This window comes from Patiria miniata, unplaced genomic scaffold (assembly GCF_015706575.1).
Source record: "Patiria miniata isolate m_02_andy unplaced genomic scaffold, ASM1570657v1 HiC_scaffold_16, whole genome shotgun sequence".
Classification (NCBI taxonomy): Eukaryota; Metazoa; Echinodermata; class Asteroidea; order Valvatida; family Asterinidae; genus Patiria; species Patiria miniata.
In genome coordinates, this window is record NW_024037054.1 from 14,669,267 (window position 1) to 14,688,396 (window position 19,130).

Consider the following 19,130-nt stretch of genomic DNA (forward strand, 5'->3'; position numbering starts at 1 on the left):
CACGTCAATACCATAAAATGCCTGGACGTCCATGCAATAATATAAAACGATATAGCATAGTAATCCGGTACTTCTCCGAAAGTATGCAATATGCTGATTTAATTGTATTACTTTGAAGCCTGATATAAATAATATTGTAATATCTTGAACTCACCGCAGCTACCGACATGGGTCTGTTCATGGCTGGAGACATGACCACTAACGCCTCGCTATCGCTGGACATCCCTTCATCATCATCGACCTCTCCTTCCATCATCTCCTGCCCAGCGTCCCCAGCCCCAACCTCCTCCTCTTCCTCATCTAGCTCCGCCTCCTCATCCTCCTCCCCCTCCCCCTCCCCCTCCCCCTCCCCATCCTCTTCATCCTCTTCCTCTATGGGTTCTGGGATGTCAACTTCTTCTGCAATGGAGTCCTCGTCATAGTCATCATCTATAGGAAAAGTTAATGAGACACTTTGGGCGATTCACAATGCAAGTGCGCCACCAAGAGTTTGCCACGGAGAGTTCATTTTCCCCAGTGCATTGTGGGAGATGGTCGACAAATTCGCAGTGCGGTACATTTGAAATTGTTAGTTTTTCCAGTCAGTAGTTTCGTAAGCGTTTGATTCGAGTATATGTTTCTTTTCTTTTTATCAATATGGTGGTTTTTTTTGGTAGGGTGGCAGTACGCCATGCCCCAATCTATAACAAATTAGCTCAAGTTGTCTACTGACACTCATTCAAATGGGCGACGTTTTGTCGACTATAAACTTTAAAAATGGACTCTCCATGGCAAACTCTTGGTGGCACACTGAATTGTGAATCGCCCAAATTTCATGGTTAATCATGTTACATCTGGAAGGGGTCTTCTGTCAACTCTGTGCTGTTATTCTATAAAGTCACAGCATTCAGGGTGGATTTTTCTCACAGAAGATCCCTTGAAATTAAGTGACAAAACTACAAAAAAAATTAACAGAATAAAGTTCGGTTGGTTTGGCAATAAGTGTTTTAATGGTAACTCATGTTACAAGAAACGGACATGGCAAAATGTTAATACCCTGCATTTGAAAGTTTCCTCATACTGTGCACTGATGGAAAAATCTGTTCAGTACCCTTACATCATTAGGGTGTAAGACAAATGCTACCATTTCAGTTATTAAAAAAATAATCAATCACAAAATCTCTAAAGGGATATATTTTGGTAACTCGCGTTACGATAACTTACGTTACAGTTTGTTTGCCCACCTTTGGTACGAGTCAAACAATAAAACTCTTGTCGCATAAAATATGACGCTATCTCTCTGTCTTAAAATTGGAGACTCACAATAACACTTGCATTTTGGCATATAAAAACAAGGTGCCATTACAATAACTACCTAAAATCCAAAATCTTATCTAAAAAAACAAACATTTTTTTGGACCAAAAAAATACACTTAAACGCATTCCATCTCAATGCCACATCATACAAATGAAAGATCTTGTTGTCTTCTTTAATATGATACCAAACCTTTCAACTGTTTTCATTGGTTGCTGAATTCCACATTTGTGACCTGTTCTGTCAAAAGCAGACGCTTCTGGGCAGAGGTTGAAATTGAGATAGGGCCAAAAAACGCTGAGGGGGTGATTTTTATCGATTTTCAAATTTTTGCATATTTGTAATCCTGAACATGTCTAAAATATATTATAAAAGTTTGAAACCCTAATTTGAACTCTACATACTATTTTTGATGATTTTGGTAAGGTATATCTGTTTTGTGACGTTCGTGGCCATTTTCTCTGTTTTCTACTTTTCGACACAATGAACTTCAAAATAGCATAACTCTGCCCAGGAATGACCGGTTGCAAAAATTAAACCACCTATTTACCCTTACTCTCTGAGGGTAGTTTACTGCATGTCAGTTGGTTATGCCAATGCCCTCCAGCTGCAGTTATTTGGCAGATAACAAGTCTTAACAGTGAAGGCTCCAATTGGCAGGAGTTGGAGGCCCTGGAGGGTGCCTGATACTGACCAGCTGGGGGCACTCACTTTGTTATCAGAGGACTCTCATTGTTCTCTGTGGCATGTATTGGAGTGCCTGTCCAGTTACCCTTGAAATGACATGGCAGATATTGGAGGGCCATGCAAAAAACATAGGAGATTTTCTTGAGGCACAATTGGCATGCATTGGAGGGTCAAGTAGGGTAAGGGTTAAAAGGAAAAAGAACATATGTTAACAATATGTAAAAATATCATTTTCGACCTTATGCCCAGAAAAATCTGATTTTGACAGAACAGGTCACATTTATTTTAGTCCTATAACACTTGGTTTGAAATTATTTCAACACATACATGTATTTAAGAAGTTGAACTTGATGCTAAGGCTTTACTCTTGGAGAAAATTGTGTTCTTAACAAAGACATCTTACCTCCAGTACCTGGAGCAGAGGTGTCTCCAAACATAGTGTCTTCAAACTGCTCCGTCTTGCCAATCTGTCAAGCAGAACAAAATGCATGTAATCGTGTACATTGTGTACTACAAACGTGATGCTTTCTGAAGCTCCCATCCTCACATGCAGAACAATAACTGTTTAGTCTCTTCATAACAGAAATCAAAAAGGTATTCTGTATGCTACTAAGTGAACTGTGGGTCTGCACCATAGAGCTATATTAAATTACTAGAGCGCTAACTCGATGTACAAAGTAATGCCTGATGGGTGCATCCATGTTTATGCACAAACCTATGGAAAACTCGAAATTTTGTACGGCTTTTGTAAGGCTATTTGCATGTCTGCGTTTGTATTCCATACCGGTGCGTCATCGAAGCCGATACGTCCAAAACCGAAACGCACGATCAGCAAATGATCGTTCCATTCTGCTCTACGTAAAAACAGCGCAACGTGTGCGCGTCCCTCCGCTGCAGATGCTTTTCGCCGTGACGTTTTTTGAACCGTCATGACGCGCTTAAGTTGTTTGCGTATCTTCTACTTGCGCGTTGCATTTAGAGTACACTTTTAAAATTCAATCCATCTATTTCGATTGTGTTCTACAAACACGCACATAAATTCGAAATGTCTGCGCTCAGTACGGCTTCAAAGCATCTCCGCACCCAAGAATGAGGAGTTAGCGCTCTAGTAATTTAATATAGCTCTATGGTCTGCACCCACGGCATATGCCAAGTTGCACTGCAAATAAAGGTAAAAGCACAGTGCACTCATAAGTACGGTTCCACTCAGAGTGTTGAAATTTGTTTTTTAAAAACTCAAACGCATTGCTCAACTCAAATGCATTGCTGCCGTACGCCTTGTGTTCATGTTGATCATCAACCGAATATTTAAATAGCTTTTTGCCAGTTTGAATATTCAAAAACAAAAAACCTTCGCACATAACACACACGACCGTGGTGTTATTTTTAGGTAATGTTGTGGCGCTTTATTGTCACGTGACCCTTGGTCGACGATATTTTTTGGGGTTGATGGCAGTTCATTGTTCACATCCTTAGCAGGTTAAAGCCCTTGCACAGTTATAAACACTTAAAAACACTCCAGCACCCCATACAATCACCGCAAGCAAATGTAAACTGGCACACTCTTCATGCAACTTCAGGGGTGTAAGTGACCACTTATAAAAATAGCTGAAAATAGCTGACAAAAGGTGTAAAGAAGCTGGACTTTGGAAATCTCCTATACTTTTGTACACAGCAAGTGAGGGAAAAAGCTGGAAAAAAAGCTAAAATCCAAAAAAAAAAAAAACCTTAAATCAGCTTTAAAGCTGAGATTTCACACCCCTGAACTTTTTATCGGCGCTGCAGGCAGTTGCAGCTGGCAGTTTTGAATAACCGCATATTCGGTCAAACGCAGTTTCGAGTATTCGAATACTAAATTATCTGGAAATGGACAGCTCTACTGCAATATGGTCTCCAGTCTAAGACTACGATCTAATTACTAAGCAATGGCTGGCAGTAAGGCCAAAAAAAAAAAAAAGTTGGTCTCTGGTCAGCGCGCGTGTCGATTTTAATCATGCGCGTCAATCTTTTTTTTTCTTCAAAATGTTCCGCGGTAGCTCCAACAGCGGCCTCTATTGCCGCACCTCCTCAAATTTTTTTACCAAAGAGCACCAAGGAATGGGAAATTGCACCAAGGCAAATGATCGAGGGCAAATTGCACCAAGGCAAATGATCGAGGGCACCAAGGCAAATTATGGAGGACACCAATGTACATGAGGACACCAAAAAAAGCACAATAGTACCCCACCTTGTCTGTACAATCCAAGCTTGAAAAAAAAAAAAAAAAGCCGCGTCGCCGCATCAATTCCGGAATTGGTCTGACCAGAGACCGAGTATTTTTTTTTTTGGCCTAATACACCTGTCTATAGAAAGAGGCTTGAGCAAACCACAGCCGCGCACTTTAGACCTAGCCTAACCTTTTCCTCATCTTGTCCAAACTCGTCTCTCATCTCCTGTGCCACCAGGTCGTTGACATCCTCAGCTGAATCCTCCACTTGCTCCTGGCCCCTGGACAGTCCTTCCAGCTCACGCTCTACGTCATCCAACACGGCATCTTCCTCACTGTCAAAGGGACTCTCCTGGACTGATGCCGGGGCCGGGGCTGGTCTGTCGCCCTCTAGAGTCTGCGTTACGCTCAAGGGGTTAGTCTGATCCTGTTCGGAGCAAACATGGAAAATCAGTGCTTAACATTACTGGGGTTTTCATAAGGTGTCAAGACATTGCCCAATCTGGTCCTGCAATTAAGAATGCATTTGAATACAACGAGGACTTAACCAACAAGGTCTATAAACTCAACCATTTTAGCCTCCACGAGTTTCAAACCTTACTACATGTTATAATAATAATAATATTAATAATTTGGGAGGCTAATCATCCTTACTCGCAGCTGGGATGCTGAATTGCAAAGGACGCGGCTACAACGTGGTCGGGCCGCTGGCACGTAAAGGCGCCTATGGCTGCCGGCCACATCGACCCATATATGACCACGGAGCACAGCCTGAGATCGAAAGTGTTTGATTTTTCCTTATTGCTGCTGAAACGAATGGAATCCTTGTATAAGAAGTGCTTCATGCAGACAATTTTCAGGTCACTAAACAGGCCATTAAATTAGGTTGTCTGGGACATTTTGGCATCATTTAATGACACGTTAACTCTTGGAGTACAGAACTGTCTAAATTAGATGGAATTAAAAGAATGCACTATGGTACTTGAGTTGATATATCCATCGGCATGCAGTCTTATCTCTGGCCAGTGCCAATGTGAGCCTGTATATCGCAAAGAGTGGAATTCCAGTGTAAATTTGACAAAACTATAGCTTCGTTTTAGTTAAATTATACAATGAAATGGTCAAGGTGTTTTTCCTTTTTAAATCTTAAAACTGATTTCTTTCGAAGATTTTTTTTTCTCCATGTATCACTTAATTGTTAACCTGTACTGATTATTCTCCCACCACTATGTACTTTTGTTTCACATATGTGACCTGTTCTGTCAAAATCAGACTTTTCTGGGCATAAGGTCAAAAATGAGATTTTTGCATATTGTTAAAATATGTTCTGTTTCCATTTAATAGGTGGTTTAATTTTTGAAACCGGTCATTCCTAGGCAGAGTTATGCTATTTTAAAGTTCATTGTGTCGAAAAGTAGAAAACAGAGAAAATGGCCACGAACGTCACAAAACAGTTATTTCTTTAACTGATATACCTTATCCAAACCATCAAAAATAGTATATGTAGAGTTCAAATTAGGGGTTCAAGCTTTTATAATATATTTTAGACATGTTTAGGATAACAACTATGCGAAAATTTGAAAATCGATAAAAATCACCCCCACAGTGTTTTTTGGCCCTATCTCAATTTCAACCTCTGCCCAGAAGCGTCTGCTTTTGACAGCATTCTACATATGCTCACCTCATGTGGAGGAGGTGTGACATCAATGACAGGATTTTTGAGGGATTCACTGGCCGTCTTCCTTGGTGTTGGCTCCTGTCACGGGAAAGACAAGACAACCATTTCAAACGGGCATTCCAGAGTCATACCAAAACCTATAAGTTTTAGGAGAGACTAAGGTCGACCCAGAGACATTTTGGTTTCAGACAGACAAACTCTATGAACTTATTTTCTTTTGACTAGACGCCGGAGTTGTTCTGAATGACTTCAACGGTCAATACTTCAATGTAGTCGCTCCTAACTGTTTCAAGTGTCAAATTATTTTTGTCCTGAAGTTAAACTCTGGGAATAGTTTAAGAGGAAAACTTAATTTTGTCGTGTCCGTGCAACAAGGTTGCATCTCCTAAAATGACGTGTGACTTCACGTTACGTGAAACACGAGTTTTCAATGTCAAAAGGTCGTATCTTGCTGAAAATAACCCGGATGTACACACGAAGTCAATGGACGTCGTGATACGCAAGATGCAACTTTGTTGCGCTGAGCGTATTCGCGCGAGATACGACTTTGTTGCAGAATCGAGTTACGGCTTTGTTGCACTGACGCGACGACTTTTAAAAAAAAATACTGCAAGTGAGACTTGCGCAATCCTGGCACGCTGGCAGGTTTAATAAGTAAGTTAATATGTATACTTATCAGTGTCCCTAACCAAAATGGAAGATTTCTACTGTTTTAGCAACAGTGACCTTGACGGAAGGAATACGCTATCGCAATATCCCCCTCTGGCTTACAGCCAGGGGGATATAAAATACTGATAATATTTTTCCAAGAATTAACAAAATAAAGAACTTGATGATGACACTTTTTTACTCTTTCATTTTGGATCGCATATGTTACTCTGTATAGTTAGATCTCATTTTCAGAACAACTTGTTTGGCATTTCACAAACAAAAGTCTAATTTCAGATTTCCATCTTTTTTTCTTGTGAGCCAAATTTACCAGAGGTTGTGATGATGTCCTTGGTCGAGGCAGGGGCCGTGTTCTCTCAACAACCTTCTCACTGGCAGCTGCATCGGCTGGCTGGGTACCAGACCGAGGCCTAGGCACTGATGGCGTGGATGCAGCCAGCGGCTTAGGCTGCTTGGATGGGGTGACGGCAGGAGCGGCTTGAGCAGAGACCGGTTTTATGGGCGGACGGTGTGCGATGATTGGTGCTTGCTTGGATGGAGTGGTTGGTGGTTTGGTAGGCTGAAAAAGTTGAGTTTTGTGAATGGATTTTCCCGCAAACTTCTTTTTAGCATGATTTTCTTGAAACACGAAACCTATGACCTGCTTTTATTTTTAACACTTAAAGTTGCATTCCCTGTGCTCTGCAACAAACTCAATGTTTTCTATGAATAAATTTTCAACAATTTTTTTTTCAACAGTTTTTCTTCATGTTTTGTGCAATGCCTCTCTGGCCATGGTTATGGCATGTGCCTCGCTTACGTAGTGCTAAAAATCTCCTTATATGGAAATTGGCATGCACGTAACGCGTGCTGCGCGTTGGGGCGCAGAACGCAGCGGTGCTTTACCGGCAGTTTGAAACCACTCACGTGACGGGCTCTCGACAAAAGGAATGAGTAAACTGTCTCAGCTATTTAAGAACATGAAATAAAGATGTTGGGGTTCCATGAATGTTCCCATGAAAAAGCCGGTAGACAGCAAATGTATTGGCTGTGCCTTTACATGAAAAGCGTGATCACTATACAGTGCTCCGTTAACGCATAATATACAAATATTGAATGCTTCGAGTGGTGTAGTTAAACTAGCCTCCCGAGGTTATCCATGGACATTCTACTTTCCCGTGGTGAAGCCGAGGGAAAATAGAATGCTCCATGGATCACCGAAGGAGGCTAGTTTTACTTCACCACGAGATAAAGCATTCAATATTTGTTTTATAACGCTTCACCCACAGATTCTGCTTGGTTTTAATATTTTAAATTACTTAAATCTGAACACAGTTGAAATAAACTTCAATTTCAATACAAAATTGGTGGAAAATGTATTTCTCTCTTCCAAACTACCCCTTCACGAAATGTTTGAACCCAACTCTATGGCGCACTCTCTTTGGAACAACATGCGCTACGCGCAAACCAGCATGCATTTGCACACAAATACCGCACCGTGGATATAGTACTTTGGTTGCTAATGGTATAGTACTTTGGTTGCTACGGGTATAGTACTTTTGGCCGTGTACAGAAAAATAGCAAAAATAGAAAGTATCATGTGACTCGCTCTCGGCCAATCAAGACACAGAATCTGTGGGTGAGGTGTTATAACTGCATGCGGTCAACTAGCAAAACTGTACTTCTTTTTGGCAACTCTATTTTTTGCATTATTTTTCACTCATGACTTAATTTAGAATTTTTGTGTGTGAATATTGACCAGTCTATTTGGCTTCAAAATGCAATTGTGTTTGCGTGGCATTACACATAAACACTGTGAATAACTGCATTTCAATATAATCATGATATCAACTGCGAAGTTGATAACGTTAAATTTGAGGGGAAATATGCTTGGTGGCACATAAACACTGTGAATAACTGAATTTCAATATAGTCAGGATTTCAACTGCAAAGTTGATAAAGTATGTCAACTGCAAAGTTGATAAAGTTAAATTTGAGGGGAAATATACTTGATTGCAGAGCGCTGTGCTGTCAATTCGGGCATTTCACAATGCAATGCGCCACCAAGAGTTTGCCACGGAGGGTCCATTATTTTTCAAGTTTATGGTCGACAAAACACAGCCCATTTGAACATGTAGTACACAACTTTAGCTATAAATTGTTATAGATTTGGGCATAATACGTTCTGCTGCCTTACAAAAAACACCATATTGATAAAAGGAAAAGAAAAGGGCAAACAGATACTCGAATCATACGCTTACAAAACTACTGACCGGACAAACTAACAATTTCAAATAGCCTGCGCTGCGAATTTGTCGACCATCTCCCACAATGCCCTGGGAAAAATTAACTCTCTGTGGCAATCTCTTGGTGGCAAACTGCATTATGAAATGCCTGAATTGCTTGTTTTTTACCTTGGATTACTGTAGGCAGGTCTTTGCTTACCTTAGGTTTGCCTGATGTTAACTTAGGTGCAAAGTACGTAGAGTGCCACTTCAGTACCATATCGACAGTCCCATTCACTTTACCATCACTCTGTGGAGGATAGGCAATGTACAATAATTTGGAGAAAGAACAAAAATGAAAAGAAGCAAATTAGTTCATACTTTGGACCACAGCTCCATTTCATGGCACAGTCAACCAAGAAATTCTGTAAACACAATTCTCTGTTTATAACATAACCAGTATTAACCACTATCTCGGTAACATTTCACCAGTCAAACAATGCAAGTGTGAACAAAGGAAATATATAGCCATTGGAATTTTAACCAGTGTCTCAGTAAAAATTCCCACACACATGCACATGTTTGTTTTACATACGCTATGTGGACATTCCTTTGTTTTCGTGTAGTTAAGAAAACTCAACTTAACTTTACTTTAACTATGAAAACTCTTTCAACGCAATTTTTTAAACCTAACCCAAAAATGCCTCTAAAACTCTTTTTCAGAGAGGGCGAAACGTTATGTGGACACGGCTTTATAGTCCACATAACGTCAACACAACCTGCATTATGTGGACATCTTTTGTTCACATGTCCACATAGTGACTGTAAGACAAACTCGCAAAAAGTAGCCCAGTGCGTACACAGCTGTACACTGGGATCTGGAAAACTTAGGGTTAAGGAAACAAGAGGAAGTAAAACATGGGATAATTGAAGGAACTCTGGGTTATGTAAAGCTAAACCTTGGAGAGAAACTTCCCAGGTTCAGCAGACAACCACACAGACTGACCTGTTTGAGCTCAAACGTTCCCCTGATGGCCTTGTCATGAGCCAGGCTGATCAATGGGATCTTAGCCACTCCAATGTAAGCCATGTCCTCAGGGTCTGTATCATCAAAGACATACACACCCAATGTCTGAAATTAAAAACACAAACACGGGATTAGAGCAAAGTGACATTTTGCTGCCTATAGCATTAGGTTCTTCAACCATTGATCTGATACACCGTGCCCTCTGGAGGCGTGCACACAATAGGGAACAAAAGATTGTATACGTCTCCACAGGGCAATTTCTATAGATGAATACGTCTCCACAAGGTTTTCACGAAATAGATATATGGATTTTACTCAAAAACTAGGAATTTCCAAGGTGGCTTGATCTGTCGCAAATGAAAGAGTTGTAGAAAAGGGATATTAAGTCCGAATTTCAGCTAAGGAAATTAATTCTGGTTAAAATAAGAGCATTTTGAAACTTCACTTTCAAACTCAAAAACTTTACTACGCAAGAACAAAGAAATGTCTCCCTAAGGATACAAATTTCATTATGCATGCACACAAGTTCCAAAAAAACTGTGTGTCATTTTCTAAATCTTGACCATATTTGTCCAAATGCAGATGACTAAGGTCAGTCAATTTTTGTAATATGCAAATGCATTCTAAGTTAAATAGTGATAAGGAAATATAACACTCTGTATGGGACATCAAAAACTGACTGCATTATTTCAATTATCCCAAGCAGATTTAGTGCCTAATGGCACCCTGACGCATACATAGAGTGAATAAAGTGTACATACCAATTCTTGCATATGTCATGTATGTATTTGAAGGCAGTGGGCCACCCAGCATTTGGCTTTGGGGGGGGGTTCACAATTTTTTGTTCAATTTTTTGTTCAGAAATTTGAATTTAAAAAAAAAAATGTTGCCCAAAATTTTTGGCCACAGCAAAAAAATTGGGGTTTTTTTTTAAATTTTTTTTGGAGATTGGACTATTTTGTCGTTGGTGGCGCCATTTACACCCCTATTATACTACTCGATATAGGCCACTTACATATCACCACGGTCGAAAAAATTGACTAAAAAAAAAAAAAAAAAAAAAAAAATTGACAACCTCTTGGGGGGCTCAAGCCCCCCCCGAGCAACCCCCCCCCCCTTTGGGTGCGCCACTGCTTGAAGGTACTTAATTGGACATGTGGGGAACACAAATGAGATTATAATAATTGAAATCAAGACTGAAACATTTTTTTTACCGTCAGATTTTGTGTTTTCAATCTGAGGAACAAGTCAACTTTTTTTTCTAAAATATTGACAGCGATTTTTGTATGTTTTCCTTTGCAAGTTCTTGTTCATTCATCAAAGTGGGAAAACATCCATGTTTATTGTACTCAATGGGTATTCATCAGTTCATAGAACGGCAAATGATCAGTGGTGGACGGCCGAGTTTTGTGATCTTTTTATTGAAATAGACAAAACTTGGGAATAGAGTATGCAAATCACGTGAAGTTTTCACTTTTACAGTTCAACAAGATGTACTTTATGCCTGTTTTTCTTTAGCAAGCCAAATATTTTTAAAATGTTTTTCAAATTTGGTCACTTTCTTTTTGACTCACTCTGTACAATAGCCGACTATTGTTTGGTCATTGTTTGGAAATTGATAAATAATGTTTGACTTGGCAGCTGAAAGTTGGTCAGTTTTAACGTTCTCAGTTTTAAAACAAACAAAAAGGAGGAGACTTCGGAAAAGAATGGGAAGAAAGGTATCCCACGAACACAGTTGAAACTTACGTCGTTTTTCAAGTACTGATCCAGCTCAGCTGTCATGACGACAGGGTAGACGTTGGCATCGTTGAACTCAGGGGAGTTACTGCTGGTTACAATAGTGGTGTCGTGATCGTTGAAATCAAAGAAACGATAGACGGCGTAGGGGTTAGGCTGTACGCCTGGTTTGGAAAATGGGAAACAATAGTGGAACAATACTTTTGTCATAAGGGTGTTTTTTGTGGGGGTTAGGGGTAGAGGGTTCACGCATAATGTGTGGATTATTTATCAAATTTATAGCACTGTCAGGCACAGGCTCTTCTGCAAGCCCGTAATTTATTGATTCAAGGCCATTTTAGACCGCAAAATTTGTAAAAAACGAGGCACTGAGCAAGGAAACCATATTTGGCAAAGAACACTTACAAAGGCTAAAGTTCACCCACAAAATGATTTTAATATTCAAATCCATTCTTAACAATTTGGGCAATTCACAATGCAGTGCGCCACCAAAAGTTTGCCACGGAGAGTTCATTTTTCCCAGTTTGCACTGCGGGACATTTGAAATTGTTAGTTTTTCCGGTCAGTAGTTTCGTAAGCGTATGATTCGAGTATATGTTTGCCCTTTTCTTTTCTTTTTACCTTATCAATATGGTGTTTTTTGTAAGGCGACAGAACGCTAAGCCCCAATCTATAACAAATCAGCTCAAGTTGTCTACTGACACTCATTCCAATGGGCTGTTTTTTGTCGACTTTTAAGTTGAAAACTTGACTCTCCATGGCAAAGTCTTGGTGGCGCACTGCATTGTGATCACCCGAAGTCAATATTGTTTCCACAGTCCATCACTTTTTTTTTTTTACTTGAACCACATTTGGCCCAAATTTCTGAAATTTAAATTTGAAATGCATTCAAAATATTTTTGATTCTAAATGAAATTGTCCTTTCTGGTCTCTATCAAAAAGTCTCGGTCTCAGACATAAATGAATGTGAATTTCAGAACAATCCTATTTTGTTTGTTTTTCAACCCGTTTTTCTGTACTGCTCTAAACCACTCAACCTGTGCTCAAATTTGTATCCATGTGGAGACATTTCCACAATAGGGAACAAAAGTTTGTATACGTCTCCACAGGGCAATTTCTATAGATGAATACGTCTCCACAAGGTTTTCACGAAATTGATTTTACTCAAAAACTTGGAATTTCCAAGGTGGGTTGATCTGTCGCAAGTGGAAGAGTCTTAGAAAAGGGATATTAAGTCCGAATTTCAGCCAAGGAAATTAATTCTGGTTAAAATAAGAGCATTTTGAAACTTCTTTTTCAAACTCGAAAACTTTACTACACGAGAACAACGAAATGTCTCTACAAGGATACAAATTTGAGTGTGTGTGTTCTGAATGGTTTATGGATTCTTCAACTCACATCAATGAGTGCTAACAGGTTGGGAAAGGCATGAATTTGTTTTTCAAAAAACAAAGGGCGAAGAGATTAAAACCTGAACGAAAGACATATTACTGCAATACTGGTGAAACAGAGAGGGTTTTCAGCATTACATGGTACTCCATACCCACTCACCAAAGCTCCAGTGGAAACACCGCATGTGCCCTCTGTTGTGAATGCATATACTGTTCGAGGCACACACAACCGATTTTGCTAAAATGTGCACAAGCCAACTTTATCTCCACATTGGTGCCAGAGCTTATTATTTTCCATTGCGAGGGTAACTCATGCACAGAGTTCGTAACAGCTTGTAATAGACCATTATTATGTTGCGGCCATCTTGATTTTTTCCCCATTCAAATCAACGTAACCAAAGCAAGGCTGGATGGAAAAATAGTCTGGTTCCTTTTTGCACAAAAACATGATCATTCAGTCTTGTTATTGGATACAGGGAACATGACTGAAATGGTGGCAGCATGATAAAGGTCTAAAAGATGAGCACTGGAATTCTAAATCTGTCATACCATAATGACCTCATGTGCCGTATCTTCCGCCGTTACCTACCTTCCCTCCGTGGCTTCAGGCCGGCGCATCGCACCACCTTGACAGTCAGCTCGTTCAAGTTGTCCCTCTGCTGCCCTCTAGTGTCTTCCCTGCCTTCGGTCTGGTCCAGGGTTGCTATGGCCTGATTGGCCGTCCTGGTGTTGGACATGATGTAGCCCATGGCTTTGACTCTTTCCTGTCATTGAAAACAACCATCCAATGAACCTCAAAGTAACTGACTGGGTTAAGAGAATAACAGTGTGAGGAGCCGGTCTTCACTGCGTGATAATGACCGGGTTTGGGGGTGACCGCTGTTAATGGACCGAGACGAAGTCGAGGCCCATTAACAGCGGTCACCCCCACACCCGGTCATTATCACGCAGTGAAGACCGGCTCCTCACACTGTTATTCCCATTAATAAATACCTTTTTAACGAAATAAACAGTTAAAATGCTCCAATTTTGTGACTTTTTTTCCGGCGATATTTCCAGACTTTTTTGTGTTCATGTTCATGGGCCATATTTTAGCTTATGCGTGGTACCCTGTCTCTTCAATAAGCGTTGTTATGTACACCACAGCCGGGCCCAGGCTGCGCTGGACAATTGCAACGTCTTCATTGCGTACGCGTACGATTTCTGGTCGTTTCAAAACTTCCTTACGCGCGCACACCCATAGCAACTGTTTTGCGTACGCGCGCGTCAGTCTCACGCGAAGGTGGTTGAGCGCATGTGCAGTGCTGTATTGTTACAAGCTGCCGTATGACTGTTGTAAATTTGGCCAATCATTGCCTTCCATGGGGCTGGATCAATGCTGGTTCAGGGGCCATTTTTTTCGCTTGTTCTTTGAAGCCGGTCATTATCACCGTTAATGCCCGGCCACGTGATCGAGTCTCGACCAATCAGAAACCATCAACTCTCCAAGGTATTTATTAATCACTTTTAATAAACACAAGTCGGTTCTTGAACTGCGCGTCTCGCCTGCTTTCAGGATTATCTGTAAAGATGACCTTTGACCTTGGTGTGTGTGTGGCGTTTGACATCATTATCATGTGAAGGTTGCCATGTTGCATCTATGACCCAAGTTTGGTTCAAATTGAACTTCAAATTTTGAAATGAGACCAATTTTACATGTTCAGCCTTTTTTACAACTTGACCTCAGATGACCTTTGACCTTGGTATGTGACCTTTGACATCATTATCATATGAAGGTTCCCATGTTGCATCTATGTTTCAAGTTTGGTTCCAATTGGAATACAACATTTGAAATGAGACAAATTCTACTAAACTTTGACCAAAATACCACATATATACTACAGTTTACGTACATAGTCTCTTTCCTGTACAAAGTCCATGCGAGACAAAAAGGCTGCCTCAGACTGTTCTAGAGCTAATGTCTAGGTCTTTGTCGATTCCAACTACATGGTCACATGCTGACAATACATGTCTTTCCGACACCACCTAAGATTTCCATGGACATGAAAAAACACGGGACAAGAACTAAAAGAAGACTCACTCTGAATAGTCTGAGTGCTTGATCCATGGGGACACGGAGACGAACCCAAAACTCAATGGTGCCAAAGTTGACCCCAGCACGCTCAAGGCCTGAAGTAAATAATATGTACAAAGTCAGTATGGAAACTAAAAAGATGGAAAATACAATTACCTATTCAATGCAACACCTATTGTAAAATGTACAAGAATGGACACGTATACAGATCATGTACAAGAACAGTAGGGACACTTAAAAAATGACTTAAGGAAGCACTGAAATTGAAGGGGGGGAAAAAGGTACAACTATTAATTGCTGTTCAATTCAGTAACATACCACACAATCATTTTACGCACTACCATACATACACTAGTGTTATGAAAAGTTTGAAAATCAGGCATGGCGCGTCATTCAATTCTTCCGTTCGGAAGAAAATTGGCCGCTTTAAGTCTGGTTCATACTTCACGCCAAAGCATGTGCGAAGCAAAATTCATGTCGTCAACAATGGTGGACGTGCTTCGAACATATTGTTGACGTCACAAATTTCCTTTCGTTTTTGCGTGAAGTATGAACCAGGCTTTAGACAACAAAATGTCAAGAAAGGAGAGGGCTATTTTTAGAATCTACTTTCTGTATGAATGTTTAGAAAATGTGTGAAGTGAACATTTACACATTGATTACCATAGGCGGTACGTTTTGACTGTGTGCCACTTTTAAATAGACTTTTATGCTATCATGCGGGCCTCTATGAATGCTTAACCCTAACCGCCCTGAATCCTTCAAAATCCTCTTTGCCAAAGTGGAGGAATTTGAAGGATTGAGGTTACATGGAAAAAGTGTGTTACTGATTTCGTAGGATGCACTTTGTCAAGGTCTTAGGCCGGACCTTGTGTTGTTTTTGCTCAGCCATGCATAAATATAGGCCTGGATTATGCTTGAAATCATTCATACTGCTCAAGGATGTCACTGGCCAAGCCTCAACATATTGACAGTCACTGCTACAGGATTTTGCAGGATTCAGGCAGTGGTCACCCCTCCACAGACCATATTCAAGAAATAATGGAGGAATTTGCAGGATTGAGGTTATATGCTATTTTTCCATTAGGCCTATTGGAGGATATTGCAGGATTGAGGCTACATCCTAGCAAAAAGGCCTAGGGAGTTAGGGTTAAGTGAGTTTACAATATGTTGTAGAATTTAAATACAGGAATTCATATGGCCACACAATTTACAAAAGAACAATTGCCCAGACCTGTATTAATAACATAATATTTTTTTTATAACAACTCATCCACAGATTCTGTAAAGCTGCATGTACCGAGCTCACTGTACACAAATCTTGTATCTCACCGATGTGGTAGTATTATCATGTAGAACTTTATGAACAATCTGTATAGCAAGATTTAAATTTTCGGGTTGGGTTTCTTTAATGTTTTTTTTTTTTAATCGGGTACCCAATTCTCACATAACCCGTAAATGCACATCCGTAAGTAAAGTTACTGAATTTCCCAAAAAGAGTATTTCTATTGTTTGCACAAAAACAGGTCAATTCCAGTCGCAAGTAGTGTAAAGTAAGCAGTGCCAACCCAGACACAAAAACTCAGCAACACACGACATACGCCACCGCCTACCTAGCAGCTGTTCCGTGCCGTGCAGCCGCCCCTGGGGCTTATCCAGCAGGTCACGGAATCGCAGCTGACACGCTGCGATGGTGCGGTACTCCGTGCCGATGGCCTGGTGCACCTCCAAGGTCGTTGAGCCCTTCATGAGATGCTGCAGGAAGAAGTCGTCCACCGTCACCTTGTACTGGGAGGTGAAGTCAAACTGAGGCCTGCAATGATATCAAAAGGAATTTTGTTTTCCAGGATGATTGTCTTTGATGGAAAAGTGTGTGTTGATCTGTAAAACCAGACATCTGCCTCCACATGAGTTTTGGTAGCTGCAGGCAAGTTTGCATTCAAACTGACGAACTGATTTTTCCAAAAGGTTTCAGGTTGACCCTATAAGTACCTCAGCCAAGGAGGTTATGTTTTCATCGGAATTGGTTCGTTTGCTGGTTGGTTTGTCTGTTAACAAGATAATTCAAAAAAGGTATGCACGGATTTTCATGAAAATAGTTTTAAGAGGTGGTCCTTGGTACAAGTACAAATCTATTAGATTTTGGAAGTGATCCAGATCTGGGTCTGGATGTAGGATATTTTTCTAAGGATTCTTCACCATTGGGAGATAGGGCCAGATTCCACAATTTTGCTTGTAGCTCAACATTAACCCCCTAGCGGAAAGCGGCCAACATCGCTATTTTTCGATAAATTCAGAATATGAGCAATCCTGTTGACATTTTAAATGTGCAATAAAATATGGAAGTCCAGTGGATATGCGAGTATTTCTTGTGGGTGTACTGACAATATGGTAGGGAATTGTTCAGCCTTGGCGGAGGTTTGCACTCTCTGAGAGCTTTGTAGTTGCCTATGCGTTTTACCCAAGCTGCCCAAGCTCCCTTTTCTGAAGATGAGTTAACCATTTTTGCAAAATCAAAAAGAGGCTGCATTAGTACGTTTTCCTTGTGGCTTATTAAAAACATTGCATGACATGCCATACAAACTAATTGCGACAAAGTTGCGTTTGTGTAAACAGGCTTGAAGGTTCTGATACGGTGGTTGACTTTTGAGGGTAAAGAAAAGATCAAAACATATGCCTGAAGGCTGAGGGTTGAAAATCTTACCTATCTCCCTTGAGTATGGGCGTTGATTGGAGCTCAAACTCAAAGAATGCATAGGTCACAAACGTGGACGGGTTTTCATCTCCGAGAGCTTTTAGACCTTCTCTGCTATATACAAGCTGTGAAATAACAAAAAACAATGTCAATTTCATCGACTGTGTAAATGGTCAATGAAGTATATGATCTTCCAGTTGTAAATGAAAAATAGCAATTTGTGAATTCTTTGTGTTGACTCATTGGCGGTACTCAGTCAGCACTGCAAAAGTGTTTAGGCTTGATTCCTGCTGAACAATCCTATTTTTCAGCACACATTATACACTTGTTGCCGTCTGTGACAAGGTCCGTGGTGTTTAGCCGAGGGTGCCTTTTGCCCCCAACTTATAGATTACAACTGTCCAATTCTGTCACTGGTAACGTCTTAAACTGTGGGTCTCTTCCTGTTGCGGTGCAGAATTGGCAAACTGTCGCACAGAATTTTCCATATTTTTCTTCGGGTTGATGCTATTCTGTTCAAAAATCGAATTTCTGATCTCGTCTTTGGAACAAGAGAGAAAGCTCTTGTTTGGAGGCGACCTGTTGTCATCTGCCGACATTATTACGGGGAAATTTCTGGGAAATAGGCACAGTTAACAAAGCAGACAAACAGTGACGAATGATGTTAACAACAATTGTGGTCGTAGCAGAAATAGTGCTTCACTGTCCACCATGGCACATCTTACAGGAACATACATCAATTTAGGTAGTACCAGCGTAGCTACAACCTCGTACCCAAGGTCACACTAATATAATACAACGCGGTGGAAACGACACTTTCAACAGCGGGAAAGATCAAGGTAATGTAGCCTGTGGGGTACATCACTCATGCACCACGGCGTACATCGCTCATGCGTTTTGTGGCATGTCACGTGATCCACTCTCGACCAATACAAAATCACAATCTATCACCGTGGTATAACAATTGTATTTGGCGTCTCGGTAACACTGTTCCACAGCCTTGGGTACAGACCGACTCAAACAAAAATATATGTGCAAGGTAATTATAAACAATGCATACAATATAGAAATACATATTTTCAAATAACAGTTGGGGTAATTCTTTATTTTCTGCCTGTCATTCTTTTATGGTCAGAGAAAAGCTTGACTCACCCTTGTAACATGAAGCTCTAGTAGATTCTGGCCACGTTCTAGCTTGATTGTTTCATCAATCTCCTCATAATCATCGTCCTTTTCAAAAATTATTAAAAAAAAAAATACAACCAAAAAAATGATACATATAATCTCTGGTTTCATAACCTGTATATATTTTTCATACTGGACGATAAATTATAATGAAACTTAAACCATTGCTTCTTGTACCATCCCAAACTGCCCTGCCTGTTACTTGCTATACCACCCAACAGCTGCAGCACTGTCTGTTTTTTTTATTCAAGGAAGAAATACAATGTAATACAATGTAATA

At 40.4% G+C, this 19,130-nt stretch overlaps 1 protein-coding gene across 2 annotated transcripts in view; it reads right to left on the reverse strand.

Moving 5' to 3' along the window:
• LOC119723081 (protein fantom-like) overlaps positions 1-19,130 on the reverse strand; it is a 54,162-nt gene that overhangs the window by 6,535 nt on the left and 28,497 nt on the right. For both annotated transcript variants that reach the window (XM_038193583.1, XM_038193582.1), the window contains 13 exons: positions 18,818-18,895; positions 17,675-17,790; positions 16,584-16,783; positions 14,977-15,065; positions 13,486-13,660; positions 11,515-11,669; positions 9,745-9,870; positions 8,959-9,048; positions 6,845-7,093; positions 5,869-5,943; positions 4,378-4,614; positions 2,385-2,448; positions 155-429 (listed from right to left, as the gene is read on the reverse strand). In XM_038193583.1, the coding sequence (XP_038049511.1) occupies positions 155-429; positions 2,385-2,448; positions 4,378-4,614; positions 5,869-5,943; positions 6,845-7,093; positions 8,959-9,048; positions 9,745-9,870; positions 11,515-11,669; positions 13,486-13,660; positions 14,977-15,065; positions 16,584-16,783; positions 17,675-17,790; positions 18,818-18,895 (1,929 nt within the window). The remainder of the gene's footprint in view (positions 1-154; positions 430-2,384; positions 2,449-4,377; positions 4,615-5,868; positions 5,944-6,844; positions 7,094-8,958; positions 9,049-9,744; positions 9,871-11,514; positions 11,670-13,485; positions 13,661-14,976; positions 15,066-16,583; positions 16,784-17,674; positions 17,791-18,817; positions 18,896-19,130) is intronic.